The sequence below is a fragment of the Monomorium pharaonis genome, chromosome 2 (assembly GCF_013373865.1).
Source record: "Monomorium pharaonis isolate MP-MQ-018 chromosome 2, ASM1337386v2, whole genome shotgun sequence".
Lineage (NCBI taxonomy): Eukaryota > Metazoa > Arthropoda > Insecta > Hymenoptera > Formicidae > Monomorium > Monomorium pharaonis.
Genome location: NC_050468.1, coordinates 1,272,686 through 1,287,671, shown reverse-complemented (window position 1 = coordinate 1,287,671; position 14,986 = coordinate 1,272,686). Strand labels below are relative to the sequence as shown.

Below are 14,986 nucleotides of genomic sequence, written 5' to 3'. Positions count from 1 at the left end.
TGTCTAGCGCCCATTATGCTACTGGTTAGACAGAGCCCTAATTTACACCGAGCACTTGGTACGCGTATCAGTAGTGAATTTAAGCTGATCAGCCAATGACTAAACACATTCACTAGTTATTTACTATTTGATACGCGTACCAAGTGCTCGATGTAAACTAGGTCAGAGACAGCGTTTGACTCAGACCAATTGCTGTATCCCTCTTTTGATCGGAAAAAGAAACAAAAAAGAAAAAGAAAAAAAGAAAAAGAAAAAAAAGAAATAAAAATAAAAAAACGAAGCGATAAAAAACGAAAAAGAAACAATAATATATTATAACAAACATTTAAAAAAATACCAATAATTAATAATGTTAATAATAAATAAAAAAATAATACGTATTATTTCATATTACATATTTCATATTATATCTGAAAGTAAAACAATTAAAATAAACCTTTTGAAAATTAAAAATAATATAATTTATTATTATTTATAAATTAATGTTAATTAGAAATATTGTAAATAATATATACATATATATATAATTTACAATATTTCTTTTAGATTACATAATAAAAATAATAAAGATAAATTATATAAAAGTAAGATCCAAGTGCAGACATAAATCAGATATCGAGCATAGGACGTTCTGAATAGAACATCCGTTTTAATTCCAATAATGGATATCCTATGAATGTCCATTTTATGTCCATGGACATACGGACCTGGGCCTCTATTCTTGAAACTGTACGCAACTTTACGTATACGCACGTTGCGAACGGTGAAATTGCGCATACGTTTCTGACATGGTATTCTTGAACATAAAAGTGTAGTATTCGCAGAGGAAAACGTATACGCTTTCCATTGCACTGATTTACGTTTGGCAACGTCGGAAAATAGACGTACATTCCTACAAACATCGACAAAATTAATAAAGCTAAGATGCGCTCATTTAAATTAATTATAAAAAATATTGAGTTTATTATATTTAAGTCTTGTTTGTTACATCTAACATGTTTATTACATCTTTGTAAGTAAAAAAATAAGATTGTTCATGTAATATATTGCAACAATTGTGATTTTAAACTTGTCAAGGTTTAATTGTTAGATGAAATTAATAAGACTGAGTAAGATTGATTAGTTAAAAATATTTTATACGCAATATTAATATATGAAAAAGCAAGTATTATAGTTTACTACTTTAAATTTTTTAATTAGACGTCTAAAATTACAAAATAAAATTTTACTAAATCGTTTCTTTTTTTAATAAATAAATACATAAGAATTTTAGTAAATTTTAAAGAAAGAGGATTATTATAAGAATTAATTTTATTTTACATTTTAATAAATGTTTAAAAGTGGGAATGTTACATGCCATGAAGAATACGTTATAATATTTAAAAGTCTTTTATATAATTCTTTCATATTATATGTTTTATTTGTATTTATATACATTGTAAGAATAAATAAAAAATTTTTGACTTAAAATATGATATATTTCTAATTAATATAAATCCACTATTGATAAAAACTATACTAAATGATAAACGATACTTATAATTTACGAGAAGTAATTTGCAATCATTAGTTGCTGTTGATTTCTACCAGCTGCCATATTTGGATCAATTATACGGACGTTTCTTTCGTTTTCAATACGATTTTTGTTATTATACATCCCAAAATCTACATCTTCATTATCGTCATTTAGATTCAGTGGCACATTTTGGGCAATGGGTACATATTATGTAAAACAGCACATGTATATATAATTTTAGATGCTATTGGTGGAGAGTAATGGAGTACTCTATACTTCAATAGACATCTAAACCGCATTTTCAGAACTCCATTGCATTGTTCTATTAATGCACGACATCTCATTTGTTTCGTATTATATTCAGCTTCTGGACTACCTTTAATAGCACCTATTATAGGAGTCATCATCCAAGGCCTGAGAGAATACCTTGAATCACCTGCAATTCAAAACATTTTAACGTAAAAATTTATGATATTATTTGTTTTTGTGGGGGAAATTAGGATTTTATATTAATAATTTTCTGAAAATTTCCTTAATATATGGAGAAGTAAAAGCCTTAGTGGTTTAGGTTAAATTTTTTAAAATATTGACTCGTGTGCACAGATCCCAAATAACACTGGATGTTCCAAGGACGTCCATTTTAAGTCCAATTCAGATCCGCATGTCCATGGACATAAAATGGACATTCATAGGATGCCCATTATTGGAATTAAAATGGACGTTTTATTCATAACGTCCTATGCTGGATATCTGATTTATGTCCGCACTTGGATCTTACTTTTATATAATTTATCTTTATTTTTATTATATAATCTAAAAGAAATATTGTAAATTATATATATATATATATATATATATATATATATATATTATTTAAAATATTTTTAATTAACATTAATTTATAAATAATAATAAATTATATTATTTTTAATTTTCAAAAGGTTTATTTTAATTGTTCTACTTTTAGATATAATATGAAATAATATGAAATAATACGTATTATTTTTTTATTTATTATTAACATTATTAATTATTGGTATTTTTTTAAATGTTTGTTATAATATATTATTGTTTCTTTTTTGTTTTTTATCGTTTTGCTTTTTTATTTTCGTTTTTTTTCTTTTTCTTTTTCTTTTTTTGGTTTCTTTTTCCGACCAAAAGAGAGATACAGCAATTGGTCTGAATCAAGCGTTGTCTCTGTCTAACCAGTAGCATAATGGGCGCTAGACAGAGAAAGAAATTGACCCGGACCATGTCTCCTTTTTGTCTTTCTGCCGGACACTTTTCAAGAGCTTTTTGCAGGAAATGCGCAGTCCATGCTTTATGTCGATGATTTTCACAAAATGTGGATTAACCCACTATTGCAGCAAACCCTTTAATTGAAAAAGGTTCAAAAGAAATAATCAAACCATAATAGGTCCAAAATTTGGTTTATTTCGGACTTTCTATAAATGTCCGAAATTGTGACAAACGTATATCTTATAGACGTCCATTAAAGAACTTTCTATGAACGTACAAAGTTGTGTCAAACGTATATCCTATGGACGTCCATCGAATGTCCGACGGACCTTATTTGGACTCTTAATGGACGTCCGAATGTCCAGAAGTAGATATTCATTGGACATACAATGGATGTCCTTGTGCTATCTGGGATGCAATCTATACAATATATAAATTGCATCTATGCACACAAATTAATATTTTTAACAATTGACTTACACCACTAAGGCTTTTACTCCTCCATATATACATATTTGCAGAATATATATATTATTTTCTGCAAGTTTCAACATTAAACCATGCATTACATTACTCGTCATTTATTTCTCTTAACATCTTACCTACTAAATGGAAATTTTTGTGTGGATAGCGCCTGTAAAGATAAACCATAGCACGTTTTTTGCATTTGAGTTATTCCATATAAATGTATTGCGAGTGCTTCTAGGATAACGTGTTCAATTCTGCTAACGTACTGGGAAACTTAATCCACTGTTTCATTATTTTTTTTCTCGTTACAACATCAATCATTTTGTGGATGCAGCGGGAGACTGTTGGCTGACTAACACCAATATGAATATTTTTATTAATATTCAATTGATAGGATTCACTTGCAAAAAAACGCAATGTGTAGTGAATTTTCAATACTTCTATTTTTAATTTATAAAATATTATGCTTACCTAATATGTAATGGTCGCGGAGGCTTTTACTATTGCTTTTCACCATCGAAACGTATACGTTTCTAATGAAACGAATGGTCTAAACCATTCGTTGCACCGTACACGAAAAATTGCGTATACGTTACTGCTTGCGACAGTCAAGAATACCGTTCTAAAGATTTTCCATTGCGATCATTCGCAACTTGCTATTTACGTATGCGCAACTATTTCAAGAATAGGGTCCCTGAATTGAACTTAAAATGAACGTCCTTGGAACATCTAGTGCTATTAGTGTGATGCACGATATCCAATAAGCGTACAGCTTTTTGAAAAAGTTGTATGCTCATTGGATATCGCGCGTCGCGTGTCGCGAAATCACGCTGGTCTGCCAGAACCATTAAGGTGCCTGTGTATCCGTTCAGTTTCGCCGGCTTTTTCGCATTTTGTCTTTGTGTGTGATTTTAATAGTGAAAAATAACAGTATTCTAGCAATAACAGCAGTATTTATAGCAAATTTATTTTCAAGATAACACCAGGCAGAATCAAAAGGTAAAATTATATCATTTATACAGACTTTTTATGCAAAAGTAACTTTTGAGGTTAAGATGCCGCGTGGTAATTATAAAAAAACCTTTGATATGATTAATTCTCCGACACAACGTAAAATTCGTAAATTAGAATTAGAATTAGAAACTGATATGATTAATGAAGCTTTAAATGAACCATTAACATGTAATGTATCTAATGTGCCATCTAATGTACCAACATTTAAAATGATTGAAAATGATTCACATACATCAACTTTTTATCAAGATAATATAGATGCAGATTTATTAAATGAAATAACTGATTCTGATCAAACAAATCCTAGTTCAAGTAGTGAAGAAGAAAATAATGAAATTTTATCTTTATTTGAGGAACAAGAGTTTTTGAGTAATGATGATGAAATTGAAGATAATAATAAAGATAATGAAAAAATAGACTTTAAAACATTTCTGGCTAGTTGGGCAGTTGAAGAAAATATTTCACAAGTATCTTTACGTACTCTTATAAAAGGTATACTCTATATAAAAGGTATAAAACAGTATACGTGTAAGAAATGCCATTGTAATATACCGTCTGATCCTAGGACACTTTTGCATACTGCGAGAAATATTAATATTAGAAATTGTGCTAATGGGGAATATTACCACTTTAGTTTATTAAAGTCAATAAAAAAGTTTGTATCTGTCTCAGAAAATGTTACTAATATAAAAATAAATATAAATATAGATGGATTGCCTTTATCAAAGTCATCGCATCAACAACTATGGCCAATTTTGGGTTCTATAGCACAATCAAAGAAAGTTTTTATTATTGGAGCATATTATGGCACACAGAAACCATCTAATTCAGATGATTTTTTAAGAGAATTTATAGAAGAATCACAACTATTGTGTCGTGATGGAATTATTATTAATAATAAACATATTCATTGCAATATAGATTCTATAATATCCCTGTTTGGGATTCGACCGTTAACATAATGTTTTCCGATAAACAAAAATATTTTTTTTGTCTCTAGTCGTGAAATTGTTATCGGGAATTCGTCATCTTATCTCGCCGAGCCGGAGCGTGGACCCGTGGATTTCACACGTACACGCCGTGATCGCGTGAGGTACCGGGCCGATCAGCTGCTTGCTCTTTCCCGATCTTCTCCTCCTAACAACGAATATCGGGGGAGAGTAAGGCGCGTTACCGAATTTCAGCGCGAAGTTGAGTCAGTCTTGTGCCTGCTCTTGCTCGCCAAGCCTCTCTCAATTCTTTTTCGGGTTTCGCCTTTTCTCAAAACCTAACGTTCACTACTCGGGGTATCCCTCGGCTAGATTATCAACTTCGAATTCTATTCACGTTTGAGTTAAGATCTCTCTATTGTACTGTGAAAGTGTCGCGGAATCGCGAGTGTGCGGTGTGCGTTGTGACGTCGCGGGAAGCAACGGTGATCTCGTGTTCGCGATCGAACGTCTGCCTCGCGATCAGTTTTTCGGTCTCGTTCGCGCTCAAGATCTCCGTCCCGTTGGGGTGTCCTGACAAGCGCCCGGCAAGACATCCGCCGCGCAATTCAAGACAGAAAGGACAACCGTTCGACCCGAAGATTTCCGATCGTTTATAATTGACTCGGCGTTCCCGCACGCTCGCGTCTTCCGTGATTCGCGCGAGTTGTATGGTTAAGTATGTTCTTTGAGAAATAAATGGTGCTTCTAACTGTGAATACCAATCCTGCCTGTTTTCATTCGTGCTTGTGGAACCTCCAGCGAATCCTCGGATTCGCGCAACACGTTATCCGCGCTCAACTCTGAGCGGTTCCGGCCTCTAGCGCATACGGTTGCCGTCGGCAAACGATTTCGCGCGCACATTTGTTGGTCCTTCGAGCCGGATCGCGAGAGCGTGTGGAGGGACTACATTCGTCTTCATTTCGGTGCATCGCATCATGTCTCTCACAGCATCTCAAGCGTTATCGAGTCAAGGGGTGCGACAGCACTCTATTGAACGAGCTCTTGATAACTTTAAGAAGCTCGGTCGAAACAATTTGACGGCGGCGAAAATTCGGTCGCGCGCCACGTCTCTCAAGGAAATCTGGCGTTCATACCAGGAAGGTCACTCCACGTTAATGCAGATAGTTCCTGTCGCCTCCCAGTCTACAATAGAGTATTTCAGCAAGGCTCAATACGACCAGACCGAAGAAGTGTACAACACGACGTTGGATTATATGATGGACTGTCTGGAGGATATCGAGCCAGTAGTGAGTCACCACAATCAGTCTCTCGAGACTGGACCTGCCGTTCATGACGCGACTTCGCTCTCATTAGTGCATTTGCCGCCTATAAATCTGCCGCCGTTCGACGGGAACTATGCGGATTGGGAAACATTCCGCGATCGCTTTACTTCCTTAATCATTAATAATAAAGACTTGAATGATTTCGGACGCATGCATTTTCTCGTGTCGTCGTTAAAAGGCCGTGCTAAAGAACGTCTCGCGACTCTCGCGGTTACCGCTAACAACTTTAAGCTTGCGTGGCAAACATTAACCGCACGGTACGAGAGTAAACGACGATTACTCTCGTTTCATTTATCCGCGCTGCTCGATTTGCCCAATGTGAGTCGGGAATCCGCCAGCGAATTACAACTTTTATGCGACAAAATTAATATAGCGATTACCTCACTGCAGAAACTCGATCGCACTCCGAGTGATCTTTGGGACGACTTCCTCGTATTTCTGACGTCACAAAAGTTAGATTCGGCCACTCGTAAAGCGTGGACACTTCATACCACTCACGCCGACGCGCCGTCGACGTACGAAGCATTAAGTCGTTTTGTCGCCTCTCGCATCAGCGCACTGGAAGAATGCTCTCCTGATAGCAACTCAAAATCCGCCTCTAAGTCTGCGGCTTCGTCGCGCGTCCACCTTGCTACGTCCGATAACGCAGCGCTAACTTGTCCGCTGTGCAAGTCCCGTCACTTTATTAATTTATGTCCGCAATTCATCGCGAAAAATGCGAATCAACGGCGGGAACTCGTCAAGCGATTCAAGCGCTGCGTCAACTGCCTTAGCAGTCGTCACTCCGCGTCCGATTGTACAAGTAAATATACCTGTCGTCTGTGCTCTAAGAAACATCATACGATGTTGCACATCGATGCGGAAGCGAATTCTGATGCGGCGACGAGCACCTCACAACATGCGAAGGTGTCGTCCGACGCGGCGCCCGCAGTCGAAGTGAATTCATTGCTCTCCTCAGCGCAACCGCGCACTAATGTTCAAATACTTTTAGCGACCGCATGGGTCACTGTCAGGGTCGCTTCCGATCGATCTGTATCCGTCAGAGCTTTGCTCGATCAGGGCTCTGAAGCCACGTTCATCAGCGGGAACGTGGCTCAATTGCTGCGCGCGAAACGCATCCGAATGCCGGTTTCCATCTCTGCCGTCGGCGGGACTCATGTCGGCACGGTGCAACACGCCGCCGCGATCATTATATCTCCTCGTGCGTCGACTACGCCGGCTTTCGAAACGACGGCGCTTGTCCTCAACTCGCTTACGTCGTACGCTCCGAAATTCGTCTCGGACTTGTCCGGCTTTCCGCATCTCGCCGGCTTGTCATGGGCGGATGCTAAACCGACTAGCTCCGACCCGATTCAACTCATTATCGGCGCCGATCTTTACAGCGACGTAATCTTGGAGGGCGTTCGAAAGGGGCAAAGCGGACAGCCCGTCGCTCAAAATTCCGTATTCGGCTGGATTATCTCCGGTCCTCTCGCGCCGACGATCGACTCGTCGCGAGCTTCCGTCGTTCACTCGCCGCCTCATCAATACTCCGCTCACCTCACAGTACACAACTGCTTGCTCGGTCAGTCTCTCGCCGAGGAAATCCGGAAGTTCTGGGAAATCGAGGAGCTCCCTCAGTCTCAGACTCTAACGCCGCAAGATGAGTCATGCGAGATTCTCGGGAGCACTCATTCGCGTCGGGAGGACGGCCGATATATCGTGCGATTACCCTTTAAAAGGGGCCCGCCAATCGACATCGGTCGCTCGCGGGCTGTTGCCGAACGATTATATCATTCGCTATTACGCCGTTTCCGCCTGCATCCGGAGTTGGAACAAGAATACGACCAATTTATGCGTGAATATGAACAGCTCGGGCACATGCACGGGGCATCGCTCTCGCAAGACGCCTCTCATCAATCTGTTCATATTCCGCATCACCCGGTGTTCCGCGAAGGAAGTGCGACGACGCACTTACGCGTCGTGTTCAACGCGTCGAGCGTCACGTCAAACGGGTTATCGTTGAACGATTGCTTGTACGCGGGTCCGAAATTGCAGACGGATTTGCCCGCGATTATTCTGCAATGGCGCCATTTCAAGCTCGTTTACATGGCTGATATCGCGAAAATGTATCGCCAAATTTTGGTCGATCGGCGAGATATAGACTACCAGCGTATTGTCTGGAGGGGTGCTAACGATCAGCCTAGCGATTATCAGTTGCTCACCGTCACCTACGGTATGACATGTGCGCCGTTCCTAGCACTTCGCGTCCTCCGCAGTCTTATCGACGACGACGGGCACCGTTTTCCGTTGGCCATCCCCATTCTGCGCAATCAAATTTACGTCGACGACGTTCTATTCGGGGGTGATGACCAATCCGGCGTCCGAGAATCTCGCGACCAACTCGTCGACTTACTACGCTGCGGTGGATTCGAGTTGCGAAAATGGGCGAGCAACTCGCCGGCATTGCTCAGCGACGTCGATCCGTCGGATCACGGACTCGCTTGCGACCGACACATTGCGACCGATGAGAGAGTAAAGGTTCTAGGCATTGTATGGAATCCGGCGCGTGATGTCTTTCAAGTTAGAGTCTCTCTCTCCGAATCAGTTCCTCGGTGCAAACGAGCAATTTTGTCAACAATCGCAAAGCTATACGATCCCCTGGGGTGGGTGACTCCCGTCACCGTCTCAGCTAAGATATGTATGCAGCAACTTTGGCGTCTTAATGCGACCTGGGACGAAGACATTCCTGAGACTCTTTTCCGTCAATGGCATTCCATCTATTCTCGGTTTTCCTCACTAAACGATCTCAATATCGCGCGGTGGACAGGAGTCCAATCAAACGTCTCGCATATCGAGCTTCACGGCTTCGCCGATGCCTCCACCCTCGCCTACGCGGCAGCCGTCTATCTGAAGGTTGTCTCCGCCTCAGGTGCAGTGACGCTCTCGTTGCTCGCCGGTAAGTCAAAGGTTGCTCCCATTGCGCCTCTCACCGTCCCTCGCCTGGAACTGTCCGCGGCTCTCTTGCTCGTCCGTCTCGTAAACTTTGTATCTGGTTCGCTCTCGATTAAATCTGTTCCGTGTTTCTGTTGGACGGATTCAACCATCGTGCTTACGTGGTTGCGCGCTCATCCATCACGATGGAAAACATTCGTCGCCAACCGCGTCAGCGCGATTCAAACCCAGTTGCCGGACGCTGAGTGGCGTCACGTGCCGACCTCTGATAATCCCGCGGATTGCGCATCACGAGGCTTGTTCGGTGACGAATTAATTCATCATGCTCTGTGGTGGCGGGGACCACCTTGGTTGCAAGCCTCACGGGAGGATTGGCCTCGCGAGCCCGCCTCGCCGGTTGTGGATGCTCGCGCCGAGGAGAAACTCGTATCGTTAAATGTAACTTCCCCGCCCGCCCGGTGGGATCTTGCGACTCGGTATTCTTCGTGGCTCAAACTTATTCGTATCACGGCGTATCTTTTCAAGTTTATTAACGCCTGTCGACGCCGTAGCGTCGATTCCTCTTCTCTCATTTCCTCACTTCACACCCCTTCACTCCTCGAATGTAAGTCAGCCAAAACATTTTGGCTCAAAAGCATCCAATCGGAGCTTTTTTCGGTTGAGATTCGCGCTCTAACCGCCGGTAAAACCGTCCCTACGAGGAGCTCGTTGGCCGCTTTGACGCCTTTTCTCGATTGCGACGGGATATTACGCGTGGGAGGTCGTCTCCGTCACGCTCCTCTCCCATATAAAACACGCCACCCCGTTTTGCTGGCGTCGCATCCTCTCGTGAACCTCATTGCATTGCAAGCTCACTTGCGAGTTCTGCACGGGGGGCTGCAGCTCACCCTTAACACGCTCCGTCACGAGTATTGGATTGTTCGCGCTCGAAGTTTGGTCAAGGCGGTCATCCACAACTGTACCGTTTGTTGTCGAGAGCGAGCCGCGATTCCGGTTCAGCTAATGGGGGATCTCCCCAAAGCGCGCGTTTCAACTCCGTCTCGGCCGTTTTCTCACTGTGGTGTCGATTACGCCGGGCCCGTACAGACACGCGCGTCCGCCGGGCGCGGTATAACGTCGAGGAAGGCATATATCGCTGTATTCATATGCTTGGCCACACGCGCCATTCATTTGGAGTTAGTCGGGGATTACTCGACTCCGTCGTTTCTTAATGCGTATCTTCGTTTTTGTTCGCGACGAGGCCTCCCGTCGGCAATGTACTCGGACAACGGCACGACGTTCGTTGGCGCCGACAGGGAGCTGCATTCCGCTTATCAGCATGCCCTGCGCGATCCTGACTTCCAAAGTAAAACTGCATGCGATAACGTCTCGTGGCATTTCATCCCCCCGTCTGCCCCGCATTTCGGTGGATTGTGGGAGGCGGGTGTCCGCAGCATGAAGCATCATCTGCATCGAATTTTAGATCGTACCACGCTCTCGTTTGAAGAGTTCACTACGCTTTTGTGCAGGATCGAGGCATGCTTAAACTCACGTCCGATCGCGCCGTTGTCCGATTCATTCGACGACTATGAGAGCCTTACTCCGGGACATTTCCTGATAGGCTCCGCTCTCAATGTTCCGCCTGAACCTTCGCTGCTGCAACTTAACGAAAATCGGTTATCGCGGTGGCAACTTATTCGTCACCTCTCTGAACGATTTTGGAAGCTATGGGCGACCGATTACGTCAACACGTTGCAGCAGCGAAGCAAGTGGCGAAAGATTCACCCGAATCTAAAAATCGGGAAAATAGTTCTATTGCGCGATGCGACGCTACCTCCGTGCAAGTGGAAGCTCGGGCGAGTCACGCAGCTTCACCCCGGTGCCGATAACATAACACGCGTCGTCACCGTGAAAACCGCAACATCCGAGTTTAAGCGCCCAATCGGGCAACTATGCCTCCTCCCCGTCGAGGACGTAACGTCGAGCGACTAACTCGTTCGCTTCTGCGACATCCTATTCTAAATAGCGTCGTTAAATTTATCTTGTTTCGACATGTTAGATTTAGTTTAGCTTTAAGTCACATTTAAGCATTAAGTGTTATTCGCCTATATTTTAAGGAGCGTTCGTTCTTTTGTACTTCATTCATGTCATTAAGATACATTGTTAAGTATGACCTTTATCATTTTCATTCCATGTTTGCGCTCGCGGCCGTCGACCGGCTCGCGTCTTCTTGCGACTGTTTTCTCGTTCCTTTGAAACGAGCGTTTCAAGGCGGCCGGTATGTTTGGGATTCGACCGTTAACATAATGTTTTCCGATAAACAAAAATATTTTTTTTGTCTCTAGTCGTGAAATTGTTATCGGGAATTCGTAATCTTATCTCGCCGAGCCGGAGCGTGGACCCGTGGATTTCACACGTACACGCCGTGATCGCGTGAGGTACCGGGCCGATCAGCTGCTTGCTCTTTCCCGATCTTCTCCTCCTAACAACGAATATCGGGGGAGAGTAAGGCGCGTTACCGAATTTCGGCGCGAAGTTGAGTCAGTCTTGTGCCTGCTCTTGCTCGCCAAGCCTCTCTCAATTCTTTTTCGGGTTTCGCCTTTTCTCAAAACCTAACGTTCACTACTCGGGGTATCCCTCGGCTAGATTATCAACTTCGAATTCTATTCACGTTTGAGTTAAGATCTCTCTATTGTACTGTGAAAGTGTCGCGGAATCGCGAGTGTGCGGTGTGCGTTGTGACGTCGCGGGAAGCAACGGTGATCTCGTGTTCGCGATCGAACGTCTGCCTCGCGATCAGTTTTTCGGTCTCGTTCGCGCTCAAGATCTCCGTCCCGTTGGGGTGTCCTGACAAGCGCCCGGCAAGATATCCGCCGCGCAATTCAAGGCAGAAAGGACAACCGTTCGACCCGAAGATTTCCGATCGTTTATAATTGACTCGGCGTTCCCGCACGCTCGCGTCTTCCGTGATTCGCGCGAGTTGTATGGTTAAGTATGTTCTTTGAGAAATAAATGGTGCTTCTAACTGTGAATACCAATCCTGCCTGTTTTCATTCGTGCTTGTGGAACCTCCAGCGAATCCTCGGATTCGCGCAACACGTTATCCGCGCTCAACTCTGAGCGGTTCCGGCCTCTAGCGCATACGGTTGCCGTCGGCAAACGATTTCGCGCGCACAATCCCTGTTCAAAAAGTACGATAGAAACTGATAGAAACATATAGAAATTTGATAGAAATTTAATATGATTTTATCTGAATCTATCGTTTCTATCGGACACTAGATTTCCTACCAGATAGAAAAGTTATAAAATTCTATCGTTTCTTATCGTATCTGAAATAAACGATTAAAACTATCTGAATACGACTACTTTTATATATGATCCTATCTACTTACCGTTCTGAATATGAAATTTACGATTCAAAGTCTATAAGACTCTATATGAATTAATATGAAATTGTTCCTATACGTTTCTATCAGATGTATTCCAATTTCGGCGGACATAAAGTTCTATCGTATTTTATCATATCTAAATTAAACGATTAAATCTTTATCTGAATATGAGTACTTTCCTATACAATTTATCTGGCTATCTTACTGAATATAAAAATTATAACGTAAAGTCTATATAAATTAATCTGAAATTGTCCCTATACGTTTTTATTAAAAATATGTTATATACTATAATAGTTTTCTATCATTGTCTATATAATTGGAGATATTTTAAACAGGGAAAAATTATTTCGCAATTTTGCCGAACATAACATTTTATCATTCTTTATCGTGTCTGAATCAAACGATTAAAACTTTATCTGAATATAGAATTATCTGAATAATTTATATAGACTTTAAGTCGTAATTTTTTCATTCATTAAGATAACCAGATAAGATAATACAGGAAAGTATCCATATTTAGATAAAGTTTTAATCGTTTAATTCGGATACCATAAAGAACAACAGAATGTTCTGTTCGGCGGAATTATAAAATAACACAGACACAGAAAAAAAAGGTTGGTCCGGCGGACTAGACTAGTCAATCCTTATGTATTTTGATCCGCTGAATACGAATCCAAAGTCAAAATTGCAAAGTTAGCTCACATTTCCTAACCTCAAAAAAAAATCTTTTTTTAATGTTGGTCTGGCGGACCAGACTATATAATCAGTCAATCCTTATGTATTTTGACCCGCTGAATCCAAATCCAAGGTCAGAATAAAAGAGTTAAATATAATAGGAAAAGGGAGTGAATTTTCTACGCTATTCATTCACAGAAGCTCAGACTTGTTATAAGTATTGAATTTTCCCCGGATAATGTGCTTACGCAAGCTTGCACGCTCCGAATTATACATTTAAGATCCAAGCTGCTTTTACAAGGTGTTTTTTGAGGTTAGAAAAAAATAAGCCAATTCAGCAATTCTGACCTTGAATTTCAATTCAGCTGGTCAAAATACATAAGAATAGACTACTCTGGTCCGCCGGACCAACATTAAAAAAAATTTTTTTTGAGGTTAGAAAAAATGAGCAAATTTAATAATTCTGACCTTGGATTTGGATTCAACGAGTCAAAATACATAAGGATAGACTACTTTGGTCCGCCGGACCAACATTAAAAAAAAGTTTTTTTGAGGTTAGAAAAAATGAGCAAATTTAGTAATTCTGACCTTGGATTTGGATTCAGCGGGTCAAAATACATAAGGATTGACTGATTATATAGTCTGGTCCGCCAGACCAACATTAAAAAAAAATTTTTTTTGAGGTTAGAAAATGCGAGCTAACTTTGCAATTCTGACGTTGAATTCGGATTCAGTGAGTCAAAATACATAAGGATTGACTAGTCTGGTCCGCCGGATCACTTTTTTTGTGTGCCTGTGATAATTGTTCCTCCTTGAAATATCTCCTATTATAAAGACAACGATAGAAAACGGTTATTGTTCCATAACATATATTTGATAGAAACATATAGGGACAATTTCAGATTAATTTGTATAGACTTTAAATCGTAATTTTTCTATTCAGTAAGATAATTAGGTAAGATCATATAGGAAAGTATCCATATTCAGATAAAGTTTTAATCGTTTAATTGAGATACGATAAAGAACGATAGAATTTCATAAATTTTCTATCAAATTTCTATATGTTTCTATCATTTTCTATCCAACTTTTTAGTTAGTATGCGGCGCCACCGATAGGCTGGTAGGCGATTACTCTCTCGTGAGTCAAATGCAGCCGACCCGCTATATAAAGACCACCCGCAACACGATTAAGACAAGCAATAATCAATTTCTTTCGCTACGAGAGGACGATGTGGAAGACGACTGCCACATTACTTTTATAATTTACTCATTTTAATTGAGTAAACGATTCTGTACAAGAAAAGTAAAACGTTTACATTTTTTGAACTAGATTTACGATAGGTAATCTATACGAAAAATATGATACAGAAAAATAAAAAGTCTATCATAAGTTTCAGATAAGCAATCTAATATTTGCGAACCAAAAACACGATAGAATACGATTAATTTATATAAAACATGACGATAGAAATTGATTAAAAACGATAGGTAATCTATACGAAAAATACGATACAG

General features: G+C 40.7%; 2 protein-coding genes across 2 annotated transcripts; one reads left to right on the top strand and one right to left on the bottom strand.

Moving 5' to 3' along the window:
• Window positions 1-1,293: 1,293 nt before the first annotated feature.
• LOC118644386 (putative nuclease HARBI1) lies at window positions 1,294-3,709 on the bottom strand. Its single transcript, XM_036282887.1, has 3 exons — window positions 3,695-3,709; window positions 3,362-3,575; window positions 1,294-1,952 (listed from the first exon to the last, which is right to left on the bottom strand). The coding sequence occupies exons 2-3, from the start codon at window positions 3,420-3,422 to the stop codon at window positions 1,693-1,695; spliced, it is 321 nt and encodes a 106-aa protein (XP_036138780.1). The 5' UTR covers window positions 3,423-3,575; window positions 3,695-3,709; the 3' UTR covers window positions 1,294-1,692.
• A 569-nt stretch (window positions 3,710-4,278) lies between these two features.
• On the top strand, window positions 4,279-11,396 carry LOC118644305. Its single transcript, XM_036282537.1, has 2 exons — window positions 4,279-4,729; window positions 6,157-11,396. The coding sequence occupies exons 1-2, from the start codon at window positions 4,279-4,281 to the stop codon at window positions 11,394-11,396; spliced, it is 5,691 nt and encodes a 1,896-aa protein (XP_036138430.1).
• The last annotated feature ends 3,590 nt before the right edge of the window (window positions 11,397-14,986 follow it).

Bases quoted from the DNA above. Each gene is read 5' to 3' on its own strand.
- LOC118644386 (XM_036282887.1), bottom strand. From the start codon at position 3,422: ATGCAAAAAACGTGCTATGGTTTATCTTTACAGGCGCTATCCACACAA. The intron at 1,953-3,361 runs GTAGGTAAGATG...TTTGAATTGCAG, and splicing joins CACACAAAAATTTCCATTTA to GTGATTCAAGGTATTCTCTC.
- LOC118644305 (XM_036282537.1), top strand. From the start codon at position 4,279: ATGCCGCGTGGTAATTATAAAAAAACCTTTGATATGATTAATTCTCCG. The intron at 4,730-6,156 runs GTATACTCTATA...TGTCTCTCACAG, and splicing joins TTTACGTACTCTTATAAAAG to CATCTCAAGCGTTATCGAGT.